This window comes from Loxodonta africana, chromosome 20 (assembly GCF_030014295.1).
Source record: "Loxodonta africana isolate mLoxAfr1 chromosome 20, mLoxAfr1.hap2, whole genome shotgun sequence".
In the NCBI taxonomy this organism is placed as follows: Eukaryota; Metazoa; Chordata; class Mammalia; order Proboscidea; family Elephantidae; genus Loxodonta; species Loxodonta africana.
The window spans coordinates 4,933,234-4,955,435 of record NC_087361.1 but is presented as its reverse complement, the minus strand read 5'-3'; the positions used below and the strand labels follow the sequence as shown (position 1 = coordinate 4,955,435).

General features: G+C 40.7%; 1 protein-coding gene across 13 annotated transcripts in view; it reads left to right on the top strand.

Annotated features, from left to right (window-relative positions):
• BBX (BBX high mobility group box domain containing) overlaps positions 1–22,202 on the top strand; it is a 294,480-nt gene that overhangs the window by 221,839 nt on the left and 50,439 nt on the right. For 12 of the 13 annotated variants that reach the window (XM_064273026.1, XM_064273018.1, XM_064273023.1 and 9 more), the window contains 3 exons: positions 4,112–4,192; positions 7,113–7,187; positions 15,330–15,410. In XM_064273026.1, the coding sequence (XP_064129096.1) occupies positions 4,112–4,192; positions 7,113–7,187; positions 15,330–15,410 (237 nt within the window). The remainder of the gene's footprint in view (positions 1–4,111; positions 4,193–7,112; positions 7,188–15,329; positions 15,411–22,202) is intronic. The other variant, XM_064273019.1, reaches the window with a different exon arrangement.

Genomic DNA, 22,202 nt, shown 5'->3' with positions numbered 1-22,202 from the left:
CCTGTGAAAAAATATTGCTTTGTAGTAATTCTTCATTATACCAGTGGTTCCCTTTCCCTCTCATTGAGAATTGTAGCTAAATCAAAAGGATGACTGGGTTTTAGGGAAGCTGAATACATGGTTAATAACACTTTGCTTTAAAATCCCTTCAGCTAAATTCTTGGGCATATAGCAACACCTAGTGGCTTTGTGGATTATTTCAGAGACTATTTCTAGGAACAGTTTTTCCCCTTTTAATTAACCTCTGCTTACTTGGTATCTTTTCCTTCCTCTCTATTAATGAACAAATATAATTTACTTTTTGTAGCCTGTTTGCTGTATTTAGAAAGTAAGCCTGCTCTAGCACAAGAGTGAATATTGATGCTTACCCATATAAAGCATGTACTGCTTGATAACAATAAAAAAAAAAAATAAGTAATATAAAATACCTTAAATACGAGCAGGAGGTGACATGGTACCTTTTAGGTAAAAGCCTATATTTCTTTACCGAATGTATTTGTAGGTATGTCAGTTTTGTACAAATAGACACCCTTACATTGACTTCTTATTAAGCACTCAGAAACGAGTTCTCCATATATACATTATTCAGGTCGCTGAACCCTTCTCACATTTTGAGATTTTTAAATGGGAGTATGTCTAACATGGAGTCCCAGGATAGCGTAAGCAGGGAGGCATTTAGCTCCTAACAGAAATATTGGTGGTTCACACCCACCCAGAGGTGTCTTAGAAGAAAGGCTGGCAATCTGATTCCAAAAAGTCGCAACCATGAAAACCCCCTGGGGTGCAGTTCTCCTCTGCACGTTACGGGGTCGCCGTTAGTTGGAATCGACTCTGTGGCAACTGGCAGTGTCTCACATACATCACACAGGTGTATGTCTTCCTAATAAAAGATATATTGTATAATTAGTCTTATCTTGGCAACATAGAATCATAGTTATAAATGTTAATTACTGCATTGAGGTGGTGACTTCAGGAGCGATTTGGGGGCTATTTGCCCACTTTGTTTTAGATAGATTATAGTGCTTTCTAACATTTGTGTCTCTTCCTTACAGTTTTTTTTTTTTGTCTCCCGCCTCTATCTGTTACTTCGTGCCGCCAGCATTGTTTCTTCCTTTTGAAACCTTTCTCTTTTCTTATCCCCATGTCTGGCCCCTGATTTGCTGCTTCTGGTTTCTTGTGGATTAGAGAGTCAGGTAATCACATACCTTAGTAGTAACCCACTGTTCCTTTTATACTGCACTACGGAGAAATGCCAAATCCAGAGTGTCAGTGTAGGAATAACTAGATTTTGAGGGAGGACATGGTCCACTACCTGTGAGTAAAATGCATAAGCGTTAGTGATTCTCTCCACCTGTTTTAGCCGCTCAGTTACTTCATATCGTCTTTCTGGTGTGTACTTGCTGGCCAGTTCATCAAGATTTCTTTGTGTTCACGTGCACAAGGAGAGAGTCAAGTCAGTCAGAAGACATTTGGTGTGTGTCAGGTGTGTGGTGGGCACAAACACGTCTGCAGAGACTCCTCTCTCTGGTTGCATGCTGCGCTTGACGTAACATAGGAAGGACCACAGATACCTCGGGAAATGCTTACACTTGAATTTTCCATTCAAATTGAAAGTTTTGTTTAGGACCCTCTATCCTAAAGATTTGCAGGAGGTCTCATTGAACTTTTAAATTTTATGACTTGTGTAGTTATGTCAAAGAATCTGTAAGCAGCACTTGCAGTTAACGTGGACTCCGAGCTGTGGGGTAACTTCCCTCCTTGTAAACGGTAGCTGTTTCTCAGGTGTCGTCAGATCTAAGTTTATCATTTATAGGTTCTGTAGTAATACAGCCCATGCTACTGGGGTTTGTAAAGACATTTTATAATTTTTCTTTAGTTCTAAGCTTGATATTAAGTCAGATTTTGATAATTTACCGTCACATCTAGGAATAGACACACAGAATTTCTTTATAAGCCAGGGATTATTGTTTGATTTTTTTGTTGTGGTTATTTCTGAATTATAATATAAAAAATATATTTTATTCGAGTATACTTTCAAATAAAAGAATTCCCAATCCTTTTTGGTTACTAATTTTAGGGATTTGGTGGGGGCGGGGGGGTGCGCCTTTTTAGTTCATCTTATGTCACGCTGGCCTCAAATACTTGGGAAGCAGTGAAAACACTGTGGGGAACATTTGGCATAACTGTCAAATAGCCAAGTGACAATAGAGCAGTTGGGCTTTGGCAGCCCAACCATAGGTGGCAAATTGATTAAAGCCCTACACCTTCTTTGTGGAGCTCATCACTGGAGAAGGTGGCCATTACTCTTTCAGATCCAAAGCTCACAATTAGAATTTCAAACGTTTGCTCCTGCCTGATTGTCGGTCAGAGAAACACACTGCAGTGTCTAAGGAAGAGCATTGCTGAGAAACTCTGCTTTTAGGGTGTAACCTGAGCGACTGTTGGCTCTTCCGTGGGATTCAACCATCAAAGAGAGTCGAATGCAGCTGTTAAAATTACACTGGAAAAGGTTATTTACTAATGTAGGAAAATGAACACGTGAAGTAAAAAGAGGACATCCTGTAACTATAGTATAGTACCCCATTTTTGTTGCAAAAATTACCTCCATACACAGAATAGTAACTGCTTATCTTGGGAGGTAATTTTTGTGATTTTTCTTCTGGTTTGTGTGTGTGCGTATTTTACATTTCCAGCAGTGATCTTGGATTATTTTGCAGTCAGAAAACAAGTAATTAAAAAGCATTTTTAAATTTCTTCCCACTTTTCTCCTAAAGTGAAAGAGAACTTCTTCCCTAATACGCAATAACCTTTTCAATCAGGGGAGTAGAGGGCACACTAATTTGGAATTTAGAAGACCTGCCACCAGCTCTGAGTGGTTCATTCAGCAAATCCTTGTTGAGTACATTGTGCCCAGACGGTGTTGGGGATCCTGCATTGCACAAGCCCCTGGGAAAAGACAGATAATAAGCAAATATTTATATCTGGTGGTAGTAAATGCCAAGTGCCATGAAGAAAAAGGATAAGCGGATTAGCGAATGTTGGGGAGGGGAGGTGTTGATTTCCCTCAGTGGGCCTATGTTTCTTCTTAAAAAGAGAAAGAGCAGAGGATTAATGAAATACTTCTCTAATGTTCTGTGACTCCTGTGACTTTCGAATTACAGTTGGCTGCCCATGTGATCATGTCACCCAATTGCAAAAACGGGTCAATTCAGTCATTGGGATAGAAGAACAAGTGTAAATCCTGACAAGAGTACTTGATTAATAGCAGTTTATGCTTTTAAAAATAGACAGTATTGTTTCTATAGCTGTTATTATTAATAAAAAAGATAGCAGGACATTAAAATTATTTACTCAACATACTAAGCAGTATAAAAGCAAACATATAAAAGAAATTTCTTTTAGGTGAATACTAACCTTTTAAGATGGGGCATGTATATAAACACTCGAAAACCCTGGAAAACATTAGTTTTATCTTCCCAAATGGTTCATATTAACAACTCTCATTTGTGTTCTCCTGTAGTCAGGTGATACGGAATACCATATTTTCACACAAATGATGCATGCCTTCTACGTTTGTTTGTCAATGCACCCTCCCTCTGTGAGGTATTTTCCTAAGCGTGCTATGCTGATTTTTTTACAGCAACATTTAAAATAAATTGGCATAGTGATGCTTATGAAAATACCTTGGTGGGGATGAGGGGCAGTTGGCAAACAAACATAGAAGGCACATGTTACTTGCTTAAAAATACGGTATTGGGGAAGCACGGAAGGTATTGGGGAAGCACGGAACGTGGAAGAAGTAGAAAGCCCTTTGATGTATACGCAAGAGATCAAATGGATGCCACTGTGGGGATTATTCGTAGGTAAACATTAACCTTCCTAGTACTTATCATGCTGCCCACCTCTTGCTATTTATGGCATTATTTAACAGTTGAATAGCTCCTTTTGTAAAGCCTTACGGGGTATAACTACCTGTGTGTCACAGTTTTGCCTCAAAATGGGGAATTAAAGCCTCACTGCCTTCAAGATAGGCCATTTTAGGTGGCATTTGTCTTCTGTCGCTTCCGTAAACCATTCCTGTGATCGCTTATGCCTTCTCTCTTTGTCTCAGGCTCCCTCGGGCGCTGGCAGGCCTGATGTCCTAGAATCCCCTGACTCTCGCCAGAAGTCACCGTTGTTTCAGTTTGCTGAGGTGATGTATTGCTACTTATACTTCGTTAATGAGGAGATCGTACAGCAAGCTTTAATGTGGGCTCATGGCACCACCTGAAAGCAGCAAAGACCTCCGCTCAGCTCAGTTAATCCTAAATGGGAAAACAGAATCAAATTTTGGAAAAGATGTTTTGGAACTCCAGAGTCTTTTAACTGAGGAATAACTAGTTATGTTTATAGAAGCTTGTCACGAAGTCATACCAAGTATTATTATACTTTATCACTAGTTTTTATTTATAGGTAATAAGGTTAGGAATATAACTGAATTATTAGAACTTGATCATTCATCAGGTTTTGATTTTGATAAATAAGAGGACAGAATCAACTCGTGGTTATCGGCTATAGATCCCCCCACCCCACCTGCGAACCCTTTCCTCTTCACTGAATTGAAACACTGGTATGTAATCGGGGCAGTTTTCAGAGTCTCGTGTCAGACAGACTGCTCGGCTCAGCATGTCTCTGAGGCTGGTTCCGAGAGCTGATGTAGAAAGGCGCATTATCCTTGATACCAAGTACAGAGGTCAGGGCTGCTTCCCAGAATATCTCCATTTCCCCTAGAACTCCATATGGAGCCATCATTGATTAATTTTTCTACACTTTAAGCCACCTGGTCTTCCTTGATGGTCTGAATTGTCTTTCAGTAGACCTGCTCTAGCACTGTCGTCCCTCCTGACGTTTGCCTGCCGTGGTATGGTTTTGTACAGTGAAACCGTATTTTTAGTTTCAGATTTTTCCTTCCTGGTGTTCCTGAACAGTTTGTTGGTAAAACTGCTTTGCACACTGGCACTTTAGGCCGTTTCTTTAAGATGTTATTTATATGACACCTAAGCACCTTGCTGATGTCACCAGAATGTTAGGTACTTGCTTAGGTACATTTCTGCCTCTGTGTGAGATCTGCCATGAACTGCTGTTTTCTCAAGAATTGAATATAATATAGGATTCCCTCTGCATTCCTTTTTTGGTCAGAAATTATAAACATATTAAATACTGGTCTGAACTTTGGAAGCAGAGATGCTTAGCCAGCAATTCTTGAACCCCTAAAGATCTAATGAAACCTCTAAAGTTTCACATGAAATATTGGGTGTGTTGGCAAATGTGCATTTTTGTGGGTTTTACAGTACACACTAAGATTTCAAGGAGAGGCATCTTATTTTTTTGTATGAGGAGTCCCTAATCTTTTTCCAGCAGCCCCCTACTCATGTCATTTACTTAAATGTCTCCTTTACCTTTACGTTAACGTATAAAAAAATCCTTTTCCTTAGAACTTGTGAAATGCTTTTCAGACATCTAAGTGGATTGAGCCACTGGTTCTCTTTTGTTCACTGTCTATTTTAATGCTTGAAGAAATACATTGTAGGTTAGGCATTTCCCCTTACATAAAGTATTTATTTCCCCTAATTTTTATAGAGGATTGGTAGGAATGAGAAGTAATGTATGAGGTAAGACCCACCCAGTTTATAATTCCCCAGACATCAGAAAAGCCTGACAGTGGTCGTGTGAAATGGTAGGTTTCAATAAGAGTTCCACACTTACACCCCTGTGTATCTTCAGAACACTTGGATAAATCTTAACCGTTTACAATGATATTTTTATATCTCGTTTGTTAGCTGGGTTCTGAGAGATCTTTTCAGATACTCATTCTTTTGAATCTGTCTGATTGAAAAGATGCAGTGGAGTGAAATGTTCCTGATGGTTTCAGCAGTGACCAAAATCAGTAACTCAATTTCTCTACCAATTCTTTCTCATCCCTCAACGTCACTTTGATGCTGTATCACCAACTGGCCACGTTGTTTTCTTAGTTAACTTAATTAAGATGGAAAAAAATGATTTTTGTAATTGGAGAATTATGATTAAGCTGCATTTATTGCTTCATAAGTACCATTTGATGGAGTTGAACACAGTTAACGAAGAAAAAGACTTTTGTGGGCCTTGGACTGTGCTCGAGCTGTAATGACTAGGATTTCTGCTCTTGTGACTCACTTTCACTCAGTTTTGTAGCTGAATAAAAACTTTGTTCACTTTGAGCCAAAATTAATAACTGAGCTTGCTCTAAAAGAAATCCTTGAGAAGTATTTCCACATGGCCCACAGAACAAACTTTGAGTGAGGCCGCCATAACTACCAAGTGGAAACAAAAGATCTCTACTAGTTGAATAAGTACTTCAAGGCAGAGTCTTCTGTCCACTGTCACGACACCTAAGTGTGGGTGTTGTATTGGGTGGGAGAGGGTATGGTGTTCTCAAAGAAAGAAGTGCTATTCATATTCAGCAAACAGTTTATTGAGTTCTGGTGCCATGCCAGACAGTGTCTGCTACGGCTTGTTTTCTCCTCATGACCATCCTGTCAGCCGGGGGTTATCATTGCCATCCATCCACAGTGGGGAGAAATCAGTCTCACAAAGGTTAAGTGAGCTGCTGTAGGTCTCGTAGCGGCTGAGTAGCAGAGCTGAGATTCAGTCCCAGACACCCTGACCCACATCACATGAACTCTCCAAGGCCGTTTCACAGCTGGCTCTGTGCAGGGAACAGCTTGGGGGGTCGTGTAGGGAAGAGCAACTGGCTTCACTTACAGCCTCTGGCTTTTAATAATTTTGTCTTTAATTCATTGAAATAAGGAAATGTGTCTCAGTAAGTCTCCTTATCTGCTATTTGATACATGCCAGTTACCCTTACAGGGATATGGCAAATGAGTCAAACTCAGTCTTTTTGTTCTTTCCATAATCTGTTTTTAGAAACATGGCATTTGTCTTCCTTTATCATTTATATTGTTCTTCTAAAAGGGTTGGAGGGTGATGACTCATGCCTTAATCTTTGTCGGTGTCTACAGTGGAATTACAGGGCAGAGTCAGAGTCTGATATGAGAAAATGGCCCTGTGCACTGAAGCCCCTTGTTCCCTTTCAGATATCTTCAAGTGCGTCCCCCTCAGATGCACCCTCAAAACAGTGCCAAGCATCGGCCTTGCTTCAGTTTGCAGAGGTATGGCCTTTTTTCTTTCTTTCTTTTTTTTTAATGCTTGTTGGGTTCAGAAAGCTGGTTGGGATCAGGAAATACTGAAGTTTTAGTGAGGTTGCGCAGTGGTTAAGCACTCAGCTGCTAACTGTAAAAGGTCGATGGTTTGAACCCACCAGCTACTCCATGGGAAAAATATGTGGCAGCCTGCTTCCATAAAGATTAGAGCCTTGGAAACCCTATGGGACAGCCCTGCTCTGTCTTGAAGCATCGCATATGAGTCCAGGTTGACTCGTTGGCAACAGGTTTTTATGGTGGGCTTTAGGCGTGGCGCGCCTTCTGCCGTTATTAACGTGATACACGTAACAGGATGTGCGTCGCTGTTCCCTGCCTGTGCTGTAACCAGCTCCGGATTGTCTACCTGTTTATAAACACTTGTTAAAGAGTTCGCTCAGAATAGACAAGTACCAGTAATTCATTTATTGCATTTTACCCTAATTTTAATGTATTTTAAAAGCTCGGAAAAACTGCTGTCACCGGGAGTCCAAAGGACTCCAATTTATTGAATTTTTCTGATAGTTAAATTAGATGCTGTAGTTCATGAATAACACTCTGAGCGCAAATGCACTGGTGAGTACGACTGAGCTTTCAGTGTGGTGTAGCTCCTGCCAGTGTTTTTATTAGTGTTTAATTATCCCAGGCTTAGATCACGTCAGCTTTTGTAGGGTCTCCGATTTCTTTGGTTTGTCAGCCAGAGAGAAGCATTTCCTTGGTCGGTATGATGAGGAGGAAAATCTGATACGCTTGATTTTGCCACAAAAGCCTTGGTCTCAACCATATGCTCATTTCGAAGTTCCACGTGACAAATAATAAAATATATACAGTGCATGAAAATATGATGATGTCTGCTTTAGGTCCTTCCTCTTTCCTTCTTACTCGTTCCAACAAAAAATGCACATCACAGATGAAGCGGTTATAAGGCTGATAGGAAATAGCAAGCAGGACTGTTCTGTTTAATATTGATATATTAAATTACTTAGATTCATTTGAATGAAAAGTGCTACATAAATGAAATGTAAAATGATATCCTTTTGGCAGGAAAAAACCCAGCGTCTTACTTTGAAAATGAGAAAAAATTACTTTGAGCTCTTACATTTAGAAACAAAAATAACGCCCTTTTCTCTGGGGACACTTGTGTCGATTGCTGGGGCGTCACACCAGCCGTGGCCTGTTTGTCTGCTAGGCTTTTGTGCCACAGTATTTGCTCTAGCTGACGAGGGCTGTTCTATAAACTGGTAACAAAAATACCATATAAGGCTTTCATTTCATAAAGAACAATTTGCTTGATGAATCTGAATAAATTAAGATTTTATTATAATTTTCCATTATGTTAAGCAGGCTGTTATTTTCACTGTCTGGGGGAAATAGTTTTGTTTAATTCTTCTTTGCTTGCCTTCAGTTGTTGATGCTGGTAATTTTTTCGAGGGTTAAAAATAATTTGGCATGGTGACTGAATTTATTTTTGATGTTGATATCTGAGCCACTCCCATCCAACTTATCAGAAACGTTTCCTTTGAAACAATTTGCCATATAACCTGTTTGATTAAACTCTACACTCTGTAGCACGAGTATTAGAAGAGCAACAGCTCACCGTGGACACCTGGTATTTAGGTGTGCATCAACTACTGCCAGTAGGTCATTTAAAACGTCCGTGTTGGACATCTCAGTTCTCGCATTCCTAACCGTTAGCACCACTCAGAATGTGACTAAACGTTACGTCAGCCATCCGTCGTCACATCCGTTGTTGTTGGTTGCCGTCGAGTCGATTCCAACGCAGGGCTGCCCCGCGTGTTACGCACAGAGTAAATCTGTCCAGTAGGGTTTTCTAGGCTGTAATCTTTATGAAAGTAGATCGCCAGCCCTTTCTCCTGCAGAGCCTCTGGGTAGGTTTGAACCATCAACCTTTTTTGGTTAATGGCCGAGCACTTAACCATCGTGCCACCAGGGCTCCTTGAGATTCGTTAGGAGCTCCCAAAGCCCTGGGCAGCCCTGAGAGGCAAGTCTGGTGCTATAACTACGCTGTCCTGTGATTCTGCAGAAGGAGACCCCAGGCTTCTCTTAAAGAACTAATTTGTTCATACCGCTGAGTATACACGCTGAAAACACAAGACCAGTTGCTGTCCAGTTTAGTGCGACCCATGGTGACCCCATGTGTGTCAGAGTAGAACTGTGCTCTCGGGTTTTCAGTGGCTGATTTTTTTGGTGGTAGATTATCAGGCCCTTCTTCTCAGGCACCTCTGGATGGATTTGAACCTCCAACCTTTTGTCTAGCAGCCAAGCAGGTTAACTGTGCTACCCATGCAGTAGAAATAGAATAGGCTTAATGATCATATTTCTAAAGCCCTTTTAATTATTTCATAAACATTCATCACTGTTGAGAAGACACAAAAAAGCCAAAAACGAAACCCGTTGCTATCGAGTCAATTCTGACTCATAGTTAGTGACCCTATAGGACAGAGTAGAACCACCCCATAAAGTTTCCAAGGAGCTCCTGGTGGATTCGAACTGCTCATCTTTTGGTTAGCAGCTGTAGCACTTAGCCACTATGCCACCAGGGTTTCCAAGAAAACACAAAGACCCTTGAAATCCTAGCTGTTGGTCTGTAGCAGTGGTTACCAAGCTTTAAAATGCATCAGAGTCACCTGGAGCGCTGGTTCAAACACAGGCTGCTGGGCTCCACCCCAGAGTTGCTGATGCATTAAGTCTGAGTTGAAGCCTGAGAATTTTCATTTCTAACAAGTTTCCTATTAGGGGACCATGCGTTGAGAACCATCGCGTTCTAGTTTGGTTTATGACCACAAAGTATTAAATCATTATCGTTAAGGCACACCTTAGTATTTCTGGGGCCTCATGGGGGAAGGATGAAGACAGCAGGGGGTGGGGGTGTAATAGAAAATTACCCAGTGGGCCACTTTATACTTCCATCCCTTTTCAGAGGGGTCCCCCAGTCTTATTACCTACACTTAGAGAAAGTAAGGTAGGAAACAATTTACTCTTTAAAAGTACTGAATTTTGTAATACCACTTTTAAGATAAAAAAAACCGTTGCCATCAATAGGGCATGCAAAATTCTTAGAGACCATTCCTGCTAATTTCACTGACAAACTCATGTAACTCTAGACAGAGATTAGGTAGAGGATCTCCTGGAAGTGGGTCGTTATCGTGCAGTGTGCTTGCCCTAGAAATATCCTTTCTAAAAACAGTGAGCCTTGTGCCTTTCTTTAAGCTGAAAGTGGATTTTCTTTTGCATTGAGTCCAGAGCTCTGCTTGTAAGCTGAGAAGGATGTTTTTTTTTCCCTTCTTAACCAAATTTGATAGTTTTAAAGCCCATTGAAGTTAACCTAGATTGACTCTTGAAACTGAATAAAGCAAACTTTGTAGTTTGCTCATAAGTGTTTAAATTTAAAGGGGAAAAAAAAAGATCTATATTTTGTAGAAAGAGCAATACAGAGTGCAGTGACTGTACCTGTTTCAGCCTGTCTCCCTCTCTGTTTGACACCCACAATTCATCTGATACAACTTGGCCCATCTGAAGAGCCATCATTGTGTATCCAGGCCCTGATCCGTTAAGTTCTTCAGAATGAGTTTTCTGTCTGCATCTTTTGTTGTTTACGGGTCACTTTTTTTTTGACATACCAGTCACTTTTCTTGTTTACTGAAGACTAACAGCCAAATAAAATGCCAGAAGGCAGCTGTTGTCTTCATTATTTAACAGAGCTGAAAGCTGTGACCAGTCCACAGTTCTCCTCTCTGCTGTGTGGCCTACTAGGCCTAGAGTTTATCTTTGCCTTGAAAAATTGCTAATTTACTTTGAAGACAGAGCTAATCTGGATGATGTAGACAAACAGCTTTGGACATTAAAACTTTCCTTAGTAAGGTATTTACTCTGCCATTGTAAATACAACCATAGTCTCGCCACATTTAAGGTATTGTCACAATTGGATATGTGCAGTAGGTGCAAATTTAAAGCACTCATTTTCATGATGGAATGCTCAGTATGGTATGGAATATTACACTCGAAAAAAACACCATGCACTCACACTGCAGCTACTCAGTGAAAGTATGTGTTATATTGGAAACATTAATATTTCTTCTAAAGTGAGGAAGGCCAGTCATCCTCATCTTATTCATTTGTTCTTTGATTCATTTATTCATTCAATTATTGGTCATTTCATCCCAGGCTGTGTTTATGTTACCCTTCATAACTGCAAAAGACTCCCACCATTACCTAACTGGCTTCTGGTCTTTACCACCTGTTTCCTTGGTGTGCTCAGCCACCTCAGGCAGGTATAAAATTAGCAGTTGAAAATCAAGAGTGATATTTTTTCTTAGCACTTTTGCTATACCTCAACTACTGTTACGCCCACCCTTTTTGTAACCTTTATGGATGAGTGCTGTCTATGAGAACATCCTGTAATAGCCAGAAGAGGGAGACACAGTGGAGTTAACAGATTGGCAAGCACCATCCCCTCTGAGGAAAAAACCATAGCCTCGAATATACTATGCAGTGTGACCTACCAGCGCCCCCTGGCCAGGAGTGTAGCATAGCACCCTACCTTCCACTACCTGACCAGCCATTGAAAATGTATATTAATTATATTGTTCTTATTTGAATGGACGCGTATGTCTCTTAAACAGGAAGAAAAAAATTGGGCAGGGGGAGGCTAATAACAAATCAGTATTGGACAAGATATGCTTGTAATTGAAGCTATCAGAGTAGATGAGACTACTGAGAAAAAATGTATAACAGAAAGAGTGGTTGGTCTGAGGCAAAACCCTGAAGAAAACCAACATTTAAGAGGTCACTACAGAAAGAAGGGAGCTCTGATGGCACAGCTGTTACTCTCTGAGCTGCTAACTGAAAGGTTGAAGGTTCAGTCCCCTCCAGCCACTCTTTGGGAGAAAGACCTGGCGATCTGCTCATAAAGATTGCAGCCTAGAAAACCCTATGGGCCAGTTCAGCTCTGTCACACGCGGTCACTGTGAGTCTGAATCAACTCAACAGCACCTAACAACAACGTAGAAGAGCCAGCAAGAGAGTTACAAGGAATGGCCAGGGAGGCAAGAGGAAACAGGGGCTCTTTGGTAATGGAAGCCTACGGAAGAGTTTCCCAAAAGAAAGGTCAGCAGTTTCATATGCTGCAAAGAAGGTCACAGAAATTAACATATGTCCAGTTTTTTATCCCCCAACCCCTCCCCCTCAAAAAAATTTAAGCCAAGGGGCATTTTTAGAAAGCATATATGGCCACTAAGTCATTTCATGGACGTTTTATTGTTAGGTGATTCTGGAGGTGTTCGACTACTAGACCATGTTGAGTCTTCCGCTTACTCTCCCCTGTGGGAATCAGGCTTCCAGCAGCTTTGAGCATTTGCAGTACCGCTGTATACCTAGAAATAGGTGAAATCTTCCCAGAGACGATAAGGGAAGGTGTTCTTACTAAGCACAAGCAGTTCCTTTAAAGAGCGGGGAACCGTGCTCAGGCCTCTCCTCAGATTGCTCTGCATTCACTCTGACAGTAGGTCGTGTCTGCTTGTGGACAGTTGTTCTTCCTTGAGCCCCTCGTGTGCCACGTACCACACAAGGCACCGGATATTTGGTAATAAACAAGCAAACACAGCATCGGGGAGCACAGACCTACAGCACCAAAAGCGACAGCAGAGGGAGCCAATGGAAGAACTAGAAAAACACAGTATTGTGGGCTATGTGGGGCTACCCGGCTTGTCCTTCAGTAACTCTAGAGGGTATGGCTTTATATCCTGACAAAATTAACATTCTACATATTACTAAGTTTAATAATTATGAACCTCAGACATTGCAGTTTTTAATTTGATTTGATTTCAGCCTATAACTCATTTTTGGAATTGTACTAAAAGGGTTTATGTTTACTAGTGTTAATAATGATAAGTCATTATTACTAAGAATTATAAAATTTATTGAGACCACTCACAAACATCAAATCTAATCTTCACAGCAGTAATACAGAGCAGGTATTGTTATTTCTGTTTTGAAAATGAGGTAAATGAGGCTTGAAGTCTTAATTATTTGCTTAAGTCCACGCAGCAAAAAGTAATGCACCTATGCCTGTCTGGCACGAAAGGCCACGTCCTTCTGTTATACAGCCTGGGTTCCAGGGGCAGGCGTTTATGCTCAGTGCTTCATTCCCTTACGTTGCTGAGAGTCGGCAACATTAATGTGTTTGTTTTCTCTTACTCTAGAGATAAGGTGAGTGATTGAATTCGACTTGTCTAGAAAAGGGAGAAATGGCATTTGTCAGTGAAGATTCAGCTAGACTGAAATATTCCAAGTGTCAGAAAGAACGTGCCCCATAGGTTTACCTTCTAAAGAAAAAGTAAATGAGTGGCATGAATAGGACACAACTCTTAAAACTGATAGTATCTAGGAGGAAAAGGTTCTCCTAACCTTCTTGAGCTTGAACCTTCTTAATGGCCCAGGTAGCTTTTGAATGTCTCCACAAAGGCCTCTTAGTCAATAGATATTCTAGGGAGAGCTCCCTACAGCCAGCAGTCAGTTACTCCTTGAGCTGACAACTCCAGAATCCCCTGTAAGATGTGGCGTAGTGGTTAAGAACTCAGCTGCTACCCAATTCAAATCCACCCGCCACTCTTTGGAAACCTTATGGGGAAGTTCTGCTCTGTCCTGTAGGATCACTGTGAGTTGGAATCCACTTGATAGCAAACGGTTTGGGGTTTTTCTTGTAATGATACAGCCACAAGGCAGGATTTTCTCTGTCTTAAACCGAGAAAGGAGAATTCAGAATCATGAAGAATGTGAAAAGCTTAGGCCACAGCTGGCTACTCTGATGAAGACAGACCATCTCCTGGAGAGGAGTACTTTCTAAAGGTCCTCTGTAAAAGACACTTATGTTCTTCTCAGGGCTTTCCTGACTTAGGCATAAAATTAAAAATGAAGTTTTCATATAAAAATGAGGAAGGGCTGTGCTGTTCAGTATGACGCATGCTGTCTAGCCGCACCTGTCAGAATAGTATGCAGTCAGTGTGGTGTGTATTCAGGTAGTCCCAGCTTAGGACGGGGTTCTGCTGTGACCACTGTGTCGAAAGTTGGTTCTGACTTAAGTCGGATACGTTTTTTTTGTTTTCAGTATTATTGTCTTTTATTATCAGTATCTTTGTAAATCCAATCTTTAACCATCTGCAAGTGAATGGCTGAGAACAATAACATTAGCATATTATGCATTGTAACAGTGTGTGTAGCGTATATCACTAATGATACCAAACTCGTTGCCGTCGAGTTGGTTCCGACTCATAGCAACCCTATAGGACAGAGTAGAACTGTCCCATAGAGTTTCCAAGGAGCACCTGGTGGATTTGAACTGCCGGCGTTTTGGTTAGCAGCTATAGCTCTTGACCACTACGCCACCAGGGTTTCCACTAATGATAAGACGTCCCCCCCTCAAAAAAAAACAAACAAAAAAAAACAGAATATGCTTATAAGTGCGGTTCGTGTAACTGAAATACGTCATGTATTGATGTCCTACACGGTTGGTCCTTGAGTGCACCACTTATTTAGATTTCTGATCTTGATTGTTAGTCTTTGTATGTACTTCAGAGCATACTCTCCTTAAAATCATGGTCAATTTCTTATATGACACTCAGAACTTCCCTCGCGCCTCTCATACTGCCTAGCACATTTACATTGGATTCTCAAAGAAATATTTGTTGACTGTCTTGATACCATCTTTTCACAGAGATCACAGGCATATCCCTTAAAGATATAATAATTGCTTTAGTAGATGCAAAATAACTCTCTAGCTCTTTTATATTTGGTCAGTTGATGAGCTGGTACATTAAATAGACATGGAAATGCGTACTGAGTTTAAAGGTTATAGAGTTAAATTTAAAGCCTGAAGCATGTAATCTGCCCAACCCACATTTGGTTTCTTTGTCTTATTATTGTTTTGAGGTTACTTACTAAAAATGGTTCTCCAAATGGTCACCCCAAATGTGACACACAGATTTGAAGTTATTTTGTATTTGTGGGCAATGACATTCCTGTAAACTCAGGGACATTTCTGAATGTGTATGAATGGTACACAATTAATACTCCTTATGGGAATTGTTTTCGATACAGATTTCTTCAAACACTTCGCAGTTGGGTGGTGCTGACGCTGGAAAACGCTATGGAAAGTCTGCACTCTTTCAGCTGGCAGAGGTAAATTCTAACAATATATTGAAATACAATCCGAGGGGAAAAATCACCAAAAATATAATCGTAACAGTGTTCCTTACATTGTGCCATCCCACCTATGACTATAAAACCCTATGACTATAAAACCGAAAACCCACTGCCGTCGAGTCGATTCCGACTCATAGCGACCCTATAGGACAGAGTAGAACTGCCCCATAGAGTTTTCCTGACGGATTCGAACTGCTGACCTTTTGGTTAGCAGCCATAGCACTTAACCACTACACCACCAGGGTTTCCGCCTATGACTATAAGGCATCTTATATCAAATGTTCAACAACGAGAGAGTAGTTAATCTTTAATTTAGGAAAATGGAGTTTTGCAACTAAAAGTCATTAAGCATTGAAAAAGTTTATTCATAGAGATGGCAAAATCTTTTTCACAAGCAGTCTTTCAAAATAAGGTCAACTTTTGTCTCAGGTTGGCTCGATAAATCAAGCCTGTGAACACAGAAGAATAGACTCTCATTTCCCTCTACTCTTGATTCTCTTACCAAAAAACACTGGTTGCCATCAAGTCCATTCCAACTCCTAGCAACCCCAAAGGACAGAGTAGAACTAACCTATAGAGTTTGCAAGGTGGATTCGAACCACCAACCTTTAGGTTAGCAGCCGTAGCCCTTAACCACTACGCCACCAGGGTCTCTGATTCTCTTACAGCATCTCTAAGTGCCTAGAAGGCGCTATCTTTAAATCAGGTGGTTGGTGTTTTAATTTTTGTTTTTTAGTGAAGAACTCGTATAACATGTTCTGAAATCTCTCTTTATAACACCTATCAGTTACACATTTGCTGTGATGGCGATATAAAATGCTACTATTGTTTTTGCAAAGTAGAAAGTGTGCTTTCGTAAAGCCCGTGAGGAACAGGGAGCCTTTGCTTGGTGGGACAGGTTGGGAAGGAGCGTGCCAGGAATGGGTGTCGGTGGGGTGGGCAAATGCTTGGGCTTTGTCTGCCAGGCTGTGAGAGCTCTGCCCGAGGAAACGTATGGAAGCAGTGTCTTCAGCCCCAGGACGCTCTAGGAGCAGTTTTCCCTTTTGATGAGACGGATTTGGAGGTACAAAATGGAGGATCAGATCTCCTGTACCAAACTTTGTCTTTCTTTTCTTTCATTTTTCAGATTTCCTTCCAATGAGTTTCCTCTGAGGCCTTTTGTGATACGGTTATTTAACAAATTCTTTGTAGTTCATGGAACCTTATGGATAGACCTATCATTTACTAAATATTATGGTACTTTGTATCATAAAAATTTCGGAGTTTTTAAAACACAATGAGATAACACTTCACACCTGTTAGAATGGCTAAAATCCTAAACACTGACAATACCAAATACTGACAAGGATGTGGGGCAGCAAGAACTGTCACCTGTTGCTGGGGGGAATGCCACCTGGGAATACAGTCCAGCAGTTTCTTACAAAGCTAAACACTGTCTTCTGCCATCCAGCAATCACTCTTCTAGGGTATTTACCCAAAGGAGTTGAAAACAGATGTCCACATAAAAATCTGCACACAAATATTTATAGCAGCTCTATTCATAATTGCCAAAAATTGTAAGCAGTCATAATGTTCTTCAGTAGGCGAATGGATAAACAGATTGTGGTACATCCATACAGTGAGATGTTGTTCAGTGATAAAAATACATGAGCTGTCAAGCCAAGAAAAGACATGGAGTAAACTTAAATGTATTTACTAAATGAAAGAGGCTAGTCTTAAAAGGCTATACACTTATGATTCCAACTGTATTTCATTCTGGAAAAGGTAAAACTATAAGGGCAGTAAAAAGACCAGTGCTTTCAGGGGTTCTGATGGGGGTGGGATGAGGGGAGGAGGGATGAAGAGGTGGAGCCTAGGGCATTTTTAGGGCAGTGAAACTAGTCTGTGTAAGACTGTAATGGTGGATACATGAAGTGCATTTGTCAAAACTAACAAGAGTGTACAACACAAAGAGTGAACCCCAGTGTAAACTGGGGACTTTAATTAATAACATATCCGTATTGGTTCATCAGTGGTGATAAACGTGCCACACTGACACAAGACGTTAATAATGGAGGAAACTGAACGGGGGAGAGGGAGTGTTTGGGAACGCCCTGTACTTTCTGCTCAATTTCTTATGCTCTAAAAAGTAAAGTCTATTAGTAAAAAATAATTAGGAGTTTTAAATATCTGGTATCTTTAAATTAGGCTTTTAAAGGCTAGCCAGAATCCAGTTACAAACATAAAAAATATGAAGGCCCGGAATAGGAAGGACATGTATGTACAGTGGAACAAACTGACCCATTTGTTGTCTTATAATCAAGTTGACATCCTTCTTGTGTAAGACAAAAAAAAAAAAAATTCATACCTAAATAGAGGGGGATAGAGGTTACTGAAAAACTCTAAGGAAAACCTATGAAGACAGCAGGAAGTAGTTCTAAAAAGGAACAGGGTAAGCCAGTGGAAAAGTACTAATTTAGATACAACTGAAGCGGTAAAGATCTGGCAAAGGGAGTACCTTTGGAGGGAGAGTTATAAGAATTTTAAGCAAATCTTAGTAACCAGAGGGACTACAAGGTCTTGCATTTTTCTATTTAAGACTGTTTAAAAAAAAAATTTTTTTTAAGACTGTATAGACTGTCAAGACAATTTATTTTGAAAGAAGTGATTATTTTGCTCATATAATATGAATATATGTCTCTGTGCTTTTTCTTGGTTATAATATTATTTTGAGAGATATATACACACATATCGAGTATGTGTGTATGTATATGTATATATATACACACGTGTATATACATACGCATATACAAACATACAAACATTTTTAACATTAAACAATACTAAATTACAAAACAGATTTTCATTATATAACTTGGTTTTATTAAAGTTTTGTGTCGGAAATGTGTAAACCTTTGAGGTACTTTGTGCTGTGGGGGATGCTAAAGAGATGAATCTGTCTTTTCATTTTTTTCCTTTGGAGTAACAGTCGTAAAAAAAGGATTCCCTATTAAATCAGCACTCATTAAAAAGAGCACTCTTGTAATTTGTAGGGATGCATCCCAGATATGAAACAGATGCTATGGTGTAACAGATGTTTGAATGCTTATGTCATAACTTAAGGGGTAGAATGACTGAAAGAAGTCTGTTCCGGTTATAGCCAGTCAGCTATTCTCAGCATTCGTGTAAAAATGCATGGTTTTGATAAAACAGTGTAGCTAAAAAAAACTTTATCAAGAAAATCTTGTGTTATTATCTGCACTACATAAATATGATGCCATAATTCTAGTAGGGCATGTTTTAGAATAACAGCCTGAAACCTTCCGATTTCTAATGAAACGTAAATACGTGCACAACGGATTAATCAACATCTTCAAATAACTGCCACTAGAAATACGCCTCAATTTTTTTTTTACTTTCTGTGTATTTGATATTTATTTTTCTTTAGCAAAATATAATATTTAGTTATTTCTAGTGTTTATTTAAATAAACAAGAGTAGCAGGATATTGAGGGAGATTTTTCCTGTTGCCCGTAGTTGCTGCTCTTTTCTAGAATCTGAAGAGACATCTTTAAACTCACTCATTTCAAACTGAGAGCCACCAAGAAGCCAACTCCACTTTAGGCCAGACCCTTTTCTTGGGGTTTATTAAGAGGTGGCCTAATCCAAAGGTGGCCCATCCATCACTCAAGGGGTTCTTCCTCTCACCTCCCCCACCACCCCCAAGTCATCAGCTCTGGTCAGGGCATATCATCGGCTCTCCAGGCTTTTCTCTCTGTCCTATGAAGGAAAAGTGGAAAGTGCTTTCATTCTTCCTCCTGCCTCTGTCAGGTACACGCAAGTGCCTTCTAGTTCTTTGGTGAGAAGCAAGAATGTTTAGACATGGATTGATTCATTGCTGCACCTTGCACCGACTTGACTAGGGAGAAGTTGGCCGCAGGGAGGGAGAGATTTGGACCAGTGTGGACTCTTGAGTTTTGTCATTGTAAGGATGAATGAGTTTCCCAGGGGTCCAGTGGACAAATAGAAAGTAGTTCTGCTTGATCAGCCAAGAGCAACGAGGATCAAGAGGCCGTGAGACAGGCAGGGGAGCTGGGATTGAGAGGTTGTCAAAGGGCAGACTTGCAACAGCCTCTGACATCAGGGACCTTCATGCAGGGCTCCCTGAACATGCAGGAGTCATATAATCAGCTGGTTTGCAGCAGTACAGCAGTCCTGCTACTAAAATACCAAAATATTTCTTAGTGTTAGTAAAAAGCCTGTGACCCAAACTGCCTAAGAGTACTTGCAGCTCCTACATTTATGGAAAGTGAAGGTAAAGCATAGGTGTGAGTCAGAATTGGAAGTGTTCAGTGCAGAGCAAAGAAATGTGTGCCTGAAAGTCATGCCGAGCCACTGAAGATTGGGGGTGAAGTCTGCCTCGATGAAAGCAGCACTGGAGGAGATTCCCTTGGCAGCTGGAAATGCAGTGGGAAGCCTCTGTGGCCACGCAGGTGTGAGAAGATAAGAGCCAGGATTGGAGGAGCCGGCAGTGGAAACAGGAGGCAGAAACAGATACCAGGAGGTTTTGGGAGATTCAGTGGCATTTGATGATGGAGTCAATGTGAGAGGCAAAGAAAAAGAGGAGTTGGAGATGACGCCAAGGCTCTGATCTTAGGTGCGTGGGAGAGGCCTGCCTTCCAGAAACGTGACCCTCGCCTAGAGCCCTCCTTCCGGAAGCCTGTGTGTTCGTGACAAGGGGAAGCCCTGCTAGTGGAAAAGGAAAAACGAAAGATGCTGAGGAACAAGGGATGATGGAGAAAGTCCAACATGAGACTGTCAAGAAGGGAGGAGACTGCTGTTAGTTAACTTTTTAGCACATTCCTCTGAGCACAGAAGAAAGAAAATGAAAAGGCAGGCACCATAGAATTGCTGAGTTTGGTCTGTGGTCCCTCTTCTCTGTGTTGTACTTCCTTCTTTATCTCAAGTTATAAATCTAGTTATGTTTTTTAAGGTGAAGGTGAAGAAAGACAATACTGGATTTTTCCAGATAAACTCATCATATATTAAAAAGCAGGATTATAGATCTGGTGGGTCCAAGGGAAACGGAAAAGTTATCATTAACTCTATTAGAAAAGGAAGATGTTTACAGCAGCCTGAACTCCCTAGTTTTTGTCACATTCCTGTCGGGGGTGGGGGGAGCATGTATAACTAAATCAGATGGATTGGTAAAGTGAATTTATTCTAGTTTTTTACAATACAAATTCAATTTTAAACAAAGCTGAATTATGATAAAATTACAGAAATGACATACCAAACTGAAAAAAAGTAAAAAATCCCAGGAGTAATTTTAGTTGGCTGTGAGCCCTCTAATATATTAGCATTCCCCGCCACTACCGATTATGGGTGGTGGTTGACTGAATTCTGACTGTTTATATTTTCTGTTGTGATCTCATATGTTCTTTGGTACGTACGTGTGTGTGTGTGTGGTGTACTAGTGGGTTTTTTTTTTTAATTAATATTTTACTGTTCAAGGTGAAAGTTTACAAGGAAATTAGGTTCCCATGTGTCTTAGTCATCTAGTGCTGCCGTAACAGAAATACCACAAGTGGATGGCTTTAACAAAGAGAAATTTCCTCACAGTAAAGTAGGCTGAAAGTCCAAATTCAAGGCGTTGGCTCCAGGGAAAGTCTTTCTCTCTCTGTCAGCTCTGGAAGAAGGTCCTCGTCCTCAATCTTCCCATGGTTGAGGAGCTTCTCAGGTGCAGGGACCCTGCGCCCAAAGGACACGCTTTGCTCCTGGTGCTGCTTTCTTGGTGGTATGAGGTCCCCAATTCCCTGCTAGCTTCCCTTTCCCATATCTCTCTCGAGATAAAAGGTGGTGCAGGCCACACCCCAGGGAAACTCCCTTTACCTTGGATCAGGGAGGTGACCTGAGTAAGGGTGGTGTTACAATCCCACCCTAATACTCTCAACATAAAATTACAATCACAAAATGCAGGACAACCACAGAATACTGGAAATCATGGCCTAACCAAGTTGATACACACATTTTTGGGGGGATATAATTCAATCCATGACACCACGTAACAATTTCTGTACAAATTATTCTGTTATTTTGTTCACATTTTCACAATGCATCATTATTCTCATTCATTTCATTCTGGTTGTACCATTTCCAGTACTCTAGTTTCCCTGCCCCCGTGCCTTCTTATCTTCACATTAGTTTAACTTCAGTGCTAATTTTTGACCATTTTAGTCCCCTATAGATGATTTTTCTTAAAGAAGCTTGTTATGAGTGATATTTTTTATTTTATGATCCAATCTGTTATATAGCTAAAAGGTGGCCTCACGTGTTTAAAGCGTATCTGAGGGCGATAATCTCTGGAAGTTCTCTAGTCTCCACCAGTCCAGTGAGTCTGGACTTTTTAAGAATTTGAGTTCTGTTCAATATTTCTCTCCCATTCTGTAGGGATCTACCTATTGTGGTCCTGATCAGAATAGTCGGTAGTGGTAGCTGGGCACCATGTAGTTCTTCTGGTCTCAGGGTAGATGAGGCCATGGTTCGTGTCAACTGTTAGCCCTGTAGACTACTTTGTTCCCTGAGTCTTTGGTTTCCTTCTTTCTCTTTTGTTCTAGAGGAGTAGAGACCAGTAGTTGTATCTTAGATGGCCCCTCATAAGCTTTTAAGACCCCAGACACTACTCACCACATTGGGATGTAGAACCTAACACTTTACAAACTATCATGCCAATTACCTGAGTTGCCCAAGGACACTGTGGTCTTAAGTCTTCAGAGCCAGAGAACGAATC